At 32.9% G+C, this 14,444-nt stretch overlaps 2 protein-coding genes across 2 annotated transcripts; one reads left to right on the forward strand and one right to left on the reverse strand.

Annotated features, from left to right (window-relative positions):
- The first annotated feature begins 292 nt into the window (after nucleotides 1-292).
- LOC142531321 (NAC domain-containing protein 54-like) lies at nucleotides 293-5,663 on the forward strand. The gene is made up of 3 exons (XM_075637417.1): nucleotides 293-535; nucleotides 668-939; nucleotides 5,197-5,663. Exons 1-3 carry the CDS (start codon nucleotides 379-381, stop codon nucleotides 5,473-5,475), a joined length of 708 nt encoding a protein of 235 aa, XP_075493532.1. The 5' UTR covers nucleotides 293-378; the 3' UTR covers nucleotides 5,476-5,663.
- A 593-nt stretch (nucleotides 5,664-6,256) lies between these two features.
- Nucleotides 6,257-11,878, reverse strand: LOC142531080 (uncharacterized). Its single transcript, XM_075637105.1, has 7 exons — nucleotides 11,674-11,878; nucleotides 11,491-11,589; nucleotides 10,673-11,003; nucleotides 9,629-9,763; nucleotides 7,624-7,706; nucleotides 6,611-6,716; nucleotides 6,257-6,513 (listed from the first exon to the last, which is right to left on the reverse strand). The coding sequence occupies exons 1-7, from the start codon at nucleotides 11,829-11,831 to the stop codon at nucleotides 6,424-6,426; spliced, it is 1,002 nt and encodes a 333-aa protein (XP_075493220.1). The 5' UTR covers nucleotides 11,832-11,878; the 3' UTR covers nucleotides 6,257-6,423.
- Nucleotides 11,879-14,444: the final 2,566 nt, after the last annotated feature.

A 14,444-nucleotide genomic window follows, 5' to 3' on the forward strand; every position in this document is an offset into this window, starting at 1 on the left:
TTTGAATAGCACTAAACTTTTATAAAGTATGTAAAAGTCTTAATTTAATACATCTAGACTTTTAAAATCTACAAAAGTCCATAAATCTCCTACATTGAATACAGCCCCTAAAGGTCTAGAACCGATAATCAATTACTATATATATATATATATATATATATATATATGGGCTTCTAGGAAACGTTTATGCGAATCTACAAAAGAGAAAAAGTGAGCAACAATGACTCAAATACAAGAAACTTTGAATTCTTTTATATATATTCATCATGCGTTATTGCTAAAATGTGTTGCATCAAAATTTGATAAAGGGTTATATTCAGACACGGCGGTGCTGGTGGCCGATCGAGCTGGGGCCGTGCAATACAGATCTAATTCTGCATGGCTCCAGTGGGATTGCCTCCAGGTTTCAGGTTCCATCCCACTGATGAAGAACTTGTGAATTATTATCTCAAGAAGAAGATTCAAGGCCAAGAAATCGAACTCGATATCATACCTGAAGTTGATCTATACAAATGTGAGCCATGGGAATTAGCAGGTAAAAACGAAAATTATTTATTATTTTTGCGTATCTTTCGTTTTATATATGTAAAGCTCGAGATACACGCATGCTGATCAAATATAATCGTGGATACAATATAGACTCATTAATTTGTTCGATTTGTTGCAGAGAAATCTTTCTTCCCAAGTAGGGATCCGGAGTGGTATTTTTTTGGGCCAAGGGACCGCAAGTACCCGAACGGATTCAGAACGAATAGGGCAACCCGCGTCGGGTACTGGAAGTCTACTGGGAAAGACAGGAGGGTAATGAGCCAGAATAGGGCTATTGGGATGAAGAAAACATTGGTTTATTACAAGGGTAGAGCTCCACAAGGAATAAGAACCGATTGGGTTATGCACGAGTATCGGCTCGATGACACCACCTCTCCTTCCTGCATCCAGGTTACCTTACCTCCTGCTATACACTTGCGTATACATAATGCATTCTCAACGCATACCTTTCATATTATTTAGCATATAATTTGATATAAATAACCGCGTATTAATTCGAAAAAGGATTAGTTAACTTTAGAATTCGGAAGATCCAATGACTAACTAATTAAACCATCGCCCGCAAAAATGTTTTTTTAGATTATATGAATTTAGAGTAACAAAAAGCAAAATTATCAATCCAATGACTAATTAATTAAACCATCCCCCGCATTTCTTGAAATCTTTTACTATCAAATAATTCGAAAAAAAATTATAAATGTCATTTCGTAGACTAAAGATTTAAACCTGAAAATCTGGCTTTAGGTTTCCATTATGTAGAATCCAAGAAAATACACATGATTTAGGCCATTTTGATAATCTTTATGTTTTGGCTCGATCGATGTTCTTTTCTTCCATACTCTTTTTATCTTCATGTTTTACAACCATGATTAAAAACCCTTGAATTTCTTGGTTATTACGGTCAATTAATTTTAAAACTCTCTTTCACTCCATTGATGCAGATGTCACCATCTTGAGTTCAAAAGCACCATGTTTCGAGTCTTTATTTTTATCGTAAAAAACATTTGTCGCTCCCCATTTTTCATCATCTCTTTTTGTTCCATGTCAAAGTATGGATAAAAAGCAAGATGGAGGTAATTTTTACCTACCTTTGAATTTTGATCATGAACCAAATAAACACACACACACACACACACAATATATATATGTATATATATGTATTGCATTTATATGTAACACACACATAAATGCATATACGGGCAGAATAGTTCATTTGTGTGGAACATACCTGCATTGTATGCATGAAAACTTTTGAGCTTTTGTCTCACACGATGGTCATGCTTTATCTTCCTTGAAAAATTGTAAATTTCATATACTTTGATTCGTCGCGAATTAATTCGACGTATAAGTACCTCAAAAAAATGAAAATTTCATACAATTTTTTAAGATTAAATTTCAACGATATTTCCCAATGCATTGTTAATTTTTTCATTAAATCTTTTAAATGTTTTTCGATTTATAAATAAAAGAAGGAAATAAGAAAAAATAATAACTAGTAACTAACACAATATTCTTTCCTTGAATAGCTATTAAATCTCTTGAGTGACAAAGTCTACTAGCTTCACTTTGTCTTGAGACAAAAGTACAATCCTTTCCATATGACTGAATCTTATCTTGTCACCCAATATATATTTTTTCTCTCTATTTTTTTAATCCTTACATATGCCAAGATCTAAAGAATCATAAGATTCTTAAATAAAATCTGTCATTTTATTTTGTCACTCACACATTGTTACTATTACTCTAACATGAAAACCTAAAAGCAGCAATATCCCCTACACTTTCATTTTGTAAGAAGATGTCGGTCACTTTTCACTTTATTCTTCATCATATATCCCGTATAAGACAAATTCTTTGTTACCCTTTTTTTATTGTGATGGAATTTTGTACCTAATTATATGATTCATATTATAATTTAATTTTGCAAATTTAAATTTTTATTTTCTTTTAGCAATTGATGGGATTTATCATAGAGAATAATGTGGCGCCTGCTCCTACAAGAACTATATTTTACATTTTTTCATGATTTTAAATAGATTATTTAACTAATATAGGGGGAAGTGACATTAAAAAATTCTTTTTGTTCTATAAAAATTTCAGTAGAGTTTCTCCATATTTTGAAATATCTGACAATACAATCAGCAATGTAAAAGATGTTAATTACAACCTAAAACTCAACCTAAGAAAACATATTTACATTACAATATGTGTAATATCCACATGTCTTACTAGCCACGATACTAATATCGTACTCTTTTAAAACAACCGTTTCCTTTTGATCCATAGAACATTATTTTTAACATATAAATCATTATACATGTATATATTCCTATCAACATAGCAGCGGAAGCAACAACTATATATATCATGTCCTGGTCCTCGTCGAGGCAAGACACTTGGAAAGTATCCATTGCTAAACCGGCTTCTTAGTTATATTCATTACTCGATTCTTCAATACATGAGCTATATGAATTTATAAACTCGGCAAGCTGGGCTTTATTTATAACAATATGTATAGAAAGGGCATCGTAATCAATACGTGAATTAATGAAGCCTTTGAAACATAGTATATTTATAACATGAAAGCAATCATCAAGTTATATCGTACTTTTCAATTTCCATAACATAAAAATGTTTACACAATGCATTTCTATCAATATATAACAATGTCAAAAATAATTGTACTATGAATCATTAAAAAAATGCTTATTATGGTTCAATATAGCTAGAGATGTCAATGGGGCGGGTATGGGACGGGTTTGGCTAAACCCAAGACCCTCTCCATGAAAAAACTTTGACCCATTACCCGCCCCACCCTGGTTAAATATTCTTCGGACCCACCCCACCTCGAATACGAAATGGGGCCGGGTAGACCCATGAGACCCGAATTTTTTTAAAATAAAAAAGTAATCTTTCTTCTCACATGACTGAATTATGAAACAGACAAGCCTATAAATACAACATTGTTGAAAATTAATTCATGTCTTCGACCATACTTAATAATAACAAACAAAGTATTTTCACGACATAAAGAATTACATAAAAAAAAGAGTTACTAGCTCTCCAAAAAAATCTTGACATCCCCAAAAATAAGTCATAACATAATTTAAACAGATCAATATAAAATCAGCAAGTAGGCAATATTTCAGACATATTCTCCGGGATCATTTTCCTCTTCATCAAGAATGGTGGGACAAGTTGGTAGACTACTTGAAGAATTAACTACAAAATTAAATAGAGAAAGTACATTGAAAAAATAAAACTGTAATTTCAAATTGTAAAAAAATGTAATTTAAAAAGAGAGTACAGTAAAAAAAATTAAAATAAAAGTACAATAACAAAATAAAGCTGTGATTTATTTACCTTTCATCTCACCCCACAACCATCTTCGCGAGCACATCAATGCCTCCAAAGTCGTTGGATTAAGTCTACTAAGATGAGGACCAACTATTCTTCTACTATTGCTAAAAACATATTCAAATGCAACAGTTTACATAAGAATAGTTAAGACCGTTATGGTTGAAGTGAGCTACTAAAAAAATGAAAATTAATAAAACTAAAATCCTAGAGTATTTATATCCATATATATGGGGCGGGTATAGGGCGGGTATTATAGGATCCATGACCCGCCCCATATCCGGACGGGTCTGAAAAATTGGACCCGAGACCCGTCCCATGACCCATTTAGTATGCACAAACCCACCCCATACACACGGGTCCATTGCAGGCCTGGGTAAAACCCGGACCCATTGACATCCCTAAATATAGCCTTAAACAATATGAATAGAACGGACATCATAATCAATACGTGATCAAACTAATGAATCCTTTGAAATGTTATACATTTATATCATGAAAGCAATCATCAAGTTATATGGTGGTCATAAGCAACTATGAGTGTTCACATGATCCATGTCTATAGTCATTATTGGCCAATAGCATAGTGTTGGTAACGTTTTCGTCTTTCAAGTATTAACCACTCATTCACGGTTTTTGTGGGGTTTCTGTATTTCAAGTATTAATCACCTAAACGCACTATGTATAGGATATATCATATATCTTAAATTTATCGTAATGAACATTTTAATCTCGTAACTTAGCCATACCAAGGTAATTAGCAATGAGATCATTTGTAGGAATGATCGGACAATACAATTCTCCCCAAGGGACTAGAAACGATCGAGTTTTCCCTTCTTGGTTCTGAATATGTGTCCAAATTTTAGAGGTTGAGATTGGCGTAAAACCAAAAAAATTATTCATTTATGGTTAATTTTGTCTCCTCTATCCTATGGTGAAACAGTAGAAAAATATACAGATCGCCTCGTGCTTTAAACAACTTCTAGAGAAACCATAAGATTAACTTTTCACTTATTTCTGAATCTGATGCTTCTTTTTTTCCACTTTAATAGTTAATCAAAATAAATCCAACAGCCCCAATTATTGACTGATTAAAGATCAAAGATTGTTATCAAACTTTACCTCCCCTAAGGTCATCGGAGAATTAAAACGAGAGGAAGACAAGAAGGAACAAATATTTAACATGTTTTAGACAGCGAAATATGAACTTCTAAACAATAACACAAAAATTTCTAAATTACTTTACTTCTCTCGATTAAAATTGTAATTATAACATTTTTCTTATCACAGGACACGTACGCTTTATGCCGTGTTTTCAAGAAAAATGGGTTGTGTTCTGACGTAGACGACCAGCAAGGGCAGCCTAGTAATATCCCATTGCTCGACTATTCGCAAGGAGTCGTCATCACAACCGAGATCGAAACAATGTCACCTGAGTTTCCATTGGCATCATCTCCCACCATGTGCATGGAAGAAGAAGAAGAAGACAAAGATGATTCATGGATGCAGTTTATTACAGATGATGTGTGGTGTGGCGAAGAGGGGTCTCGAATTGCTTTCGCAAACTAAAACAAAAGAAGTGATTGGTTAATTGAAAACATTGCTTTAGGCATTTTGCATGCACTGATTTTCTGTACTTGTACTTAGAACTTGAACTTCTTGTATACTTCTGTACATGCCAGGCTTTGTAATGGCTCTACAGATTCGGAGTCTTTCAAAAAAAATTACCTCACCACTTTATAAAGTTCTCTATTGGGTTTTACTTGAAGATTAAAGGGTATGTACTCATTTCAATCTAGTTGTTACTTTTTAAGAGATTGTGTTCATATTTGGTGGGATGCTCCGTGCTCGTGCTCGTGCTCGCAAAGGCAATACTAAGTGTGTGTATATATATGTGAAGTACAATACTAATATCCTTTATATCACAAAGGCAATGCTCAACAAGTACTTAAGGTGATGCTCAATACGTACTTGGTTTCAAATTTCATATAAACGAAAACATACTTTTAACACCCATTTCTCATAGGCCTTCTCCTTAAAGAAACGCATGAACACTAGCAAGCCATGTATTACACAACAAAGATAGAAATACTCCAAGCTATGTTGACTACAGATGAATTTGCAGGGAAGCAGCAGTAATGTCACGAACTTAGTTTGCATGTTTTTTTGAGTCAAATAAGAACGTATAACACATTCCTCCATATATTATGGACACGTCCCACCTTTGGGTGACAGAATGACGGATTCATCAAGATTCTATGGTCAATATCAGACAATAGGAGAGTCTATATTTATTGTGCTTGGATCGAAGAATTTGTATATGAAGAAATATTTGGCGGAAGATTTGAAATGACTTCATATTAAGATGGATTTGAAATTCACCACAATTATTCAAAAAATAATTATTTGAAATTTGAGATTCATTATCGATTTGCTCAAACAAACCAATTGACTTGTTATATTATTTATTTTGAAATACCTACCTTCGAATTAATCAATCCAAATACAACCTTAAATTCATATGTTAACAGAAACCTTCCACTGTTGGTATTCCACCCTGCTCAACACGAATGAACTGGCATTTTGATGGCCTCCACCTCCATATTCCTGCAAACAAATTTATCATTTTTTATGGTGAATTACTGTTGCAACGTAACATTTTACTCCAAGGAGAAAATATGAAGGTGCGGAAAGTGAAAAGAACCTGTGATATGGGGGTGGTATCCTCATCATCGACACTCCTTAGGCTGATCTTCAAAAGTTGGTCATTCAGGAGCTCGGGTACTCGGTATACAACAGCTCCAATTCCCCTGAAGATAATCATGATATTCATGAACTTTAACACCGTTTTGCAATTGGGCCATAAACAAAAGCAAGTCAGCATTTCTGAACCCTTCTGACCAACATATGATGGTTCCATATATGAATTGCTATTGAGGAGTAATAATTGCATTGTAGTTCTGCATGGCTGTCTTGGTGGCCCGGCAAATAAAATGTTATTTTTAGGTTGCTACGCAGTTTATATAATCGATGTTTCTTGTTCCTAGTAGTTATGATTTATGCATGGTACAACGGCACCCATTTGGAAATACAATTAATATCAGAGTAAAGTTCATGAGTTTGATTCAATGACATGGAGTTAAAAGCAACAATTGATGATCAATAATTGCCCTACTGACTTAAGCGACTATATAGCAATTAAAAAATGGATTTTGAATTGTTGTTCCACGATAGCGACAGGCCTTAGAAGCTACACTTGCAATGTGCCGCACATTATCTAATATCTAGATTTGAAAACTTATTGCACTTGAGAACAGAAATTCATAATACTTCATCAAACATCCCAGAAACTATCCAAGGCGAGAATATCATGTGTAGTGGCTTTTACAACCATGTTGTTACACTTTTATTCTTCACAGTAGTAGCAACTTCCGATTGCTGATTTCTTAGGTAATTTGTGTTACATTGACCATTTCAGGTATGAGGCATCAAAGTATAGACCACTCAAATTCACATGCTGGCAAGTATACAGTAGAACTGCTGAAATCAGATGCATACATTATTTGGTCCTTTGGATTCAAACACTTTACTATAACTAATAATTTGCATGATATTTATTACATAGTGGGAGAGAAAAGTTAAATGCAAAAGAAAAAAAGACCTACAAAACCAAAACCAGTGTGTCATTGAAGAGTTGAAGATTGGAAAACTGCAAACCTCAAGTTCATTTCGCGGCTTTTATTAGCTAATTGATTTCCGATCTCACTTCGTAATTCGTATACAGAATCTGCATTGACAGCCTAGAGGCAGAAAAATGAGAACCGCCATTTACGCTTATATATAGACCATTTATATATACTGCATGCACGCACACATATACGAACATATATAACATAAGATTCCTCAAGGATGATAAGGTACATCATTCAATGCAGTACAAGACAAACAATTCATGCATTATTACCTTTCCATTCTTAAAAAATCTTATTTCTAGCATATTCTTTGATAATGTTTGGAAATGTTTAGGAATTCAGAAATTTAATTGGGGCATGTGGTGTATGTTTCGGTATGTTCTTGGACCGAATATTTTCTATCATGGAGGTCAAGTATTTGGAATGTCGCATATACTTGGCGGCGATGTAGTTATTTTGAAGTTTGAAAAAAATATCTACAATACACAACAGAATTATTTTTTGGAGTAATAAAACCAAAGTTAAAATAATACATTGAGGAAATTTAAAGTAAGGTCTGAAAGTAAGTTTCCCAGAAATATAAACAAACATATGCTTTTCCTTTTTTCTATTTGCTTGCCAACAAAAGTGCTCCCTGTTCCAAACTATGCTTCCATTTTCACAATGCTCCAACCCTAGATTCCGGGCATGGGGATAGCAACCGAGTAGGTCTGTGGGCCCCGCCCTGAAACCCAGCACATCCAATCCAGGTTGGACATGCTAAATATTTCATAATTTTTAAATTTTAATCACAATGCAATAAAAAAACGTATAAAATTAATTAATCATCAAAGTTATTTTCCAACTTTATATCAAAAAAATATTATCACAAGTTAACATCTATTGATTTTTACTCAACTCATGATAATAAAAAAATCATAATTATAGATTTCAAATTAAACATATGAACTAAGATTAGGGATTAAGCTATTTGTTATTCAATATAATAAAAAATATATATAGATTATAGTTGTCAAAGGCGGGCGCCACCAGGCGTGAACGTTGCCCAAGAGCAACGATTCACTAAGCGCGCCTGGTCTCGCCTAGGAAGGGCACTCAGGCGGGTGCTTAGGCGCACCTGAGTTAGCTTTTTAAAAAAAAAAATCAAAAACAGAGAAGTTGCATTTTCTGTTTTTTTGTTAATTAGTAATTTTAAAGACAAAAGGCCCAACCCCAACCCCAAACCCTAACAGCCCAAGTCCACAACGTAAACAGATGGGAGCGGCAGGAGCAGAACAAATAAGAGAAAGGCAGAAGGCTGCAGTGAAAAGTGAAGAGCAGCAGCAATGTGGAGAAGAGAAAGCGCAGCAACAACGTGCAGAACGTACCATTTTTTATGATTCAATGGAAGAAGATGAACTTGATTTAGATGATTGAAAAATTTTAATCATGTTACTTATTACTATGAACTTATTAATTATTTTTTCTTTTGTGTAACATTGTGACTTAATTATCTTATATTTTAATATATTTATTCTAAGATAAATATTTTCTTTTAAAAAATTAAAAATGTGCGTCTTGCTTCGGTAAGGCGCACGCCTCAGGTACCAGAGCCCTTGTGCGCCACGGTGCGCCTTGTGCCCTTGACAACTATGATATAGATTATTAATAACATATATACATGTATAGTATGTAATACATATATAGATATTTATATAATGGCGAGCCGGGTCCGGGGGGTGGTTTAATAACTTCCAGAACCCGCCCCGGACCCGCTTAACGGTGTCTAACTCGTCCCATTAATATCACCCGGCCCATTGTCATCCATATATGGACACAAGCACAAAGTATTAATGACTTTTCTGGAGCTAAGGCCAATGGAAGGCCTGAATTCACTTGATCAGCATGCAATAAAGCTGATAGAATAATAAGCCAATGATAAAATATCTTAGCAGACGAATTAACATAAGATTGACAAAGAATGGAAATTACATCAGCTACTGAAAGCCACTATGTTGAAGTAATAGAAAATAAAAACAACAATAAATTACCAGGCAATGCCCAAAAGATCCACCACCAAGTGCAATTTCCTCTGACTGCTTTAGAACCTCATTAATAAGCCTCTGCTTTTTTGCCAAACTTGACATACCTCGACGTATAACAGAGTCGAGGTCTAATGAGAGCAACTGACAGTGTGAAAAAATGAAACATAATTCTCTAAGATCGTAGAGGAAAACATGCGATATTGAGTACGAATAATGTGATGACAGCATTAATATTAAAAGCAAAAATACGATGACAGCAGTACATATACATGGAAACTGTAGCTAATTAATTGACACTATTACAATTTATGCGGAATGAAACATGCATGTCTGGATGCATAGAAGTAAAGGCGGTTGTAACTGGGACGGATACCTACTATGGAAAACATTAAATAACTAAAACTTGAAACGAGAAAAAAATGTAAATAAGAGTGACCAGCCACTAATCTAAAACAGACCAAGGGAAAGCAAATAAACTCAAAAACACATTCATTTTTCACAAAAAATATTGATTTGATAGTGGTTTTCTTGCATGCTATTGCTCTATAATTCTCACGGGACGATTATAAAAAGTGATTATTTATCTTCTGTTGGTCGTGCCACAGATGGAAGTGACACACTCCATTAAAATTTACAGAACAGAACAGAACAAATTTGCACACGACTATCACCCCCTCCACTTCAGAAAGAAGAAGAGTCTCTGCTTAAAAATGAACAAGTAGATGGCAAAACCAAATCCGTACAGCTATTTTTTATGTTTCAAGTTCATCCGACTAATGCTATTATCACCAAGATATCTTCACGTTTCCAAATTATACATTTTTGTACAACCCACTATGCCAGCAAATCTTAGTTCGAGGCAGATTTTATAAACCAAAACACAGCTCAACAATATGTTTTTTAACCCTCTTTTTCACAATTATTATTAAGATTCTGACAATCATTTAATCAACCTTTTTGCACAAAAACATGCGCCTATGCAATATAAATATATGCTGCATGATGCATGTATTAATGATCATGAAAAGAATGCTGCAAAACAAAGGACACCTGTTGGAACAATTTGGGGTTTAAACTGAAATCAAACTCAAGGTTCAAATCCTTCAAACCACTGCTAAATGCTTTACTATGGGGAAGGCGCCACCTCCATAAATCTCCATCTTCGATGTATTCAAATATTCTCCTCATTTGCTGAAATTCAGCCAAGGCACAATCTTTATTAAAGGGGACGTCCCCACACAAGAGTTTCTCCATGAAATAATCATAAGCTATAGTAGCTCCACTCCTCTCCATATCTAACACTTTAATCTCGTTTCCACTAATTGGTGCAGCCGAACCCAAGATCTCAAGTGCTGTCTTGTGATGATCTAATACCACAACCCTATATAGCAAATTAACAAAGGCATAATCAAACAGCCAAAGAAATGCAATATCCCTGAATTTCATAGCATTATTCAGATCATCTTCCTTTTTAGAAAGAGATTATTTAATTTTAAAGTTTCAGATTGGCACCACAAAAAAGTGTCAGAAAATATAGGACCAAATGCTTGTTAACTGTCACTAAACCGAAAACTATAGTTGGACAGCAATCAAAACACCGTATATTAAAATCAGTATACTATCAGCGACAATATAGTTTCCCCAATAATCCATCACTCAACAAGTGCACCACTTACAAGTCGTGGAAATTGTCCTAAAAAGACGCAACTCAACCAAGAACAGAACTTTATCTAAACTAATCGAGAAGGGAATAATAAACCACCAAAGGAACTGATCTTGAGCTATATGATAAACACAATATTTGGCAAACACCATTACTCTACCAGCATCAAGAGAAATAATAGAAACAAAAAGAATTTGAAATTTGCCTTTCAACATTTGAAGACAGCTTCTGAAAGAAACCCGGAGGACCCACAAAATCCAGGAGGTACACAGCGTCAATTTTATGTAGGGGTAAATCCTCTAATCTGCAACAAAATAAACACCATTAATTCATCTCAATGAATACATAATAACGGAGTTGAGCGCCGGAATGTGCGAAGAAGTTAGACCTGAGAGGAGAGTAAACGGTGTTTGGAAAGAATAAAGGTGGAGGATTGGTCACAGTTGGACAGTGCGTGAAGTAAAGATGAGCTGCCAAGGCGGCGAAGGCACCGTCGGGGCAAGGGTAGTGATATAACACGGCTGATTTCTTCATCGCCGCCGCCATTAAGCCGCGGCCGACAGGAAAAAACTCGGTACTTTTGATTATTTCTTTATTTATATCAATAATCGTAATTATATTATAATTTATTTTATTTTATTAAAGTCGATAACATGATAATCACCATCTAAAACAGACATCAATTTTTTCTTCCAACTTTACCTTAATTATTATTTGATGTGTATGATAAAAGATGATTGATTTTAAATCTTTAATTTATCATGTGTTTGATGTGCATGATTAAAATTGTGATAGGTTCATTCAGTCGACACCCGACCCACAGTGTATATATTATTATTCTCTTGTTGATGATTATATAATTTTTTGGACGAAAAAAGATGATGTTTGATTAATTTAAATTTTTCTTTAATATCTTAAAATTTAAAATAATTATAAATTCAAAAAATTTAATAATATTTAAATATAATTTAATTTGACTAATATTATAAATAATTTAATTTATTATTGATCATATTTTTATTATTATATTATTTTTAACCATAATATTATAATTGTTGTTAACTATTATTTAATATTCAAATTTACATTATTATTTTAATTATCACAATAAATATATATTTATGTTATTAGCAAAATTTAATTATTTTCTATAATATTAATTGTTTTTTTAGTTTTTTTCCTGAAATTGGAATTAAATAAAAATTTAATAATTAATATAATATTTTATTTTTAGTTATAATTTTTTAAATAAATGTATTCTAAAAATATTATTTATTTATTCAATCATTTTAAGAATATATTACTAATTAATATATGATGAGGACATTTTAGTGAATAATTAACAAAAATAATCAAGCAAGTTAAAATCATGTCAAACATCATATAATTTATCATAATATGTTTTTTATCTTTACTTTTTATTTATCACTCTTATTATATATCATTTACATATCCTATCACACGAACCAAACGATGCCTTATATGATACTAATATTATACTTTTGTTTTTTGTTTTCTTTTTTTAAATTTCAACATACATTTTTATTTTTATTTTTTTATTTCAACAATTCAAATATCAATTTAGTCCCTCCATAATTTGTCAAATTTCATTTTATTCAATCGATAATGATAAAAAACAATGTACACACGCATCGCATGTACATAGTAACTAGTATATATATATACACACGTTAAAAATGAGTATTATAAAATTTACTTGCATTATTACCTAAAACACGTCGGTCCGACTGAAAATATTTAATTATTTTTCAGACTCGACGGGTTGAACTCGACAAGTTGTTATATTTTTTAAAAAAAATGAACTGTTATGATCAATTAATCAAGTGGTCTTTGGAGATCAGCGACAATGTTTATCAATCAGGCGGAGCTCAACCATCGGATTGGCCTCTATTTGAATTTTTTCTAAAACAAAAAAAAACAGCCATGATTTCACAATGATGTGACTATTGTGCAATGGTTGACCCAGATCGACGGGACGACAATTAATTTTTTTTTATTTCATTTTTTGAATTCAACCCTAAAATACCCTCACTTCTTTCATTTTTTCATACAATTTTCTCTGGATTCTCAATTTTTAATTATCAGTTCAAGCTTTGTTTGTTCATTCTCAAAATATATATTGTCGATAATTGTCAATTATTCATTTATTTTCCTAGTTACTTCAATATTATTTTTTATACAAATGGGTGGTTCAAGTCGTAGCGGTATGAACAAAGGAAAAAGCATCATGTCCAAGTTTAAGGATCGTGATTTTCCTTCATTTAATGTTGACGACTATAATCTTGAATTTTTCGATGAGGAGCAAAATCAAGAACAAGAGATGACCCAACAAACACATCATCATCCAAGCCAACAAAGTAGCACCAATCCAACGATGCCTAAAACTCGAGCGGTGCCTCACCACGCATCTAATATATTCACTAAACATTTTGATAACGTGATGTTTGTGTCTTGTGATTTGCGAGCCAAATGCAAATTTTGTTCGAAAGTAACAAATGACAACAAGAAGGTGGTTATTGAACTTTAATGCAACACATCGAGAAAAATCAACATGTAGAAATTGGTATTGATAATTCTCAAACTCAAATGTCGGCATTCTCGCATCAAATAGATTATGATTCTCAACTATTTAAATAATTTGAACCTAAACTTAGTGAAAAAACGGCTAGATAATATGTGATTGAACAATTTTATTTTAGCTTTTGTCATAAATTATCATTGCTTTCAACAAATGCAAATCTTTCTATTAAACGTATCACATAAAATACAAAAAAAAAAAAAAGCACACTTAAAAAATTAGTTTGTGAACAAATAAAAAATCAATTAAAGAATTTGTTATTTTAAATAAATAAGTTTCTCTTTTTCGAGATATTTGGAGTGATCATCGGCAAACTTGTTCATATATAAGTACATATATGTTGGAAACTGAATTTCGGAAATTTGACAAACTGAGCATTTAATAGGTTGAACTAACTGATCAAGAAGACCGATAAAAGCTGATCTAAAATATGCAAACTATTGGTTGCCCATAACTGAAGATTAGTACGCAGATTTTCAAAAGCAACTGGACTAGCAAACTGAACTACGCAGATAACTGACTTATAAATTGGAACTTATCAGTTACTACAATCAGTTGTG

Source organism: Primulina tabacum, chromosome 17 (genome assembly GCF_025594145.1).
Source record: "Primulina tabacum isolate GXHZ01 chromosome 17, ASM2559414v2, whole genome shotgun sequence".
NCBI lineage: Eukaryota > Viridiplantae > Streptophyta > Magnoliopsida > Lamiales > Gesneriaceae > Primulina > Primulina tabacum.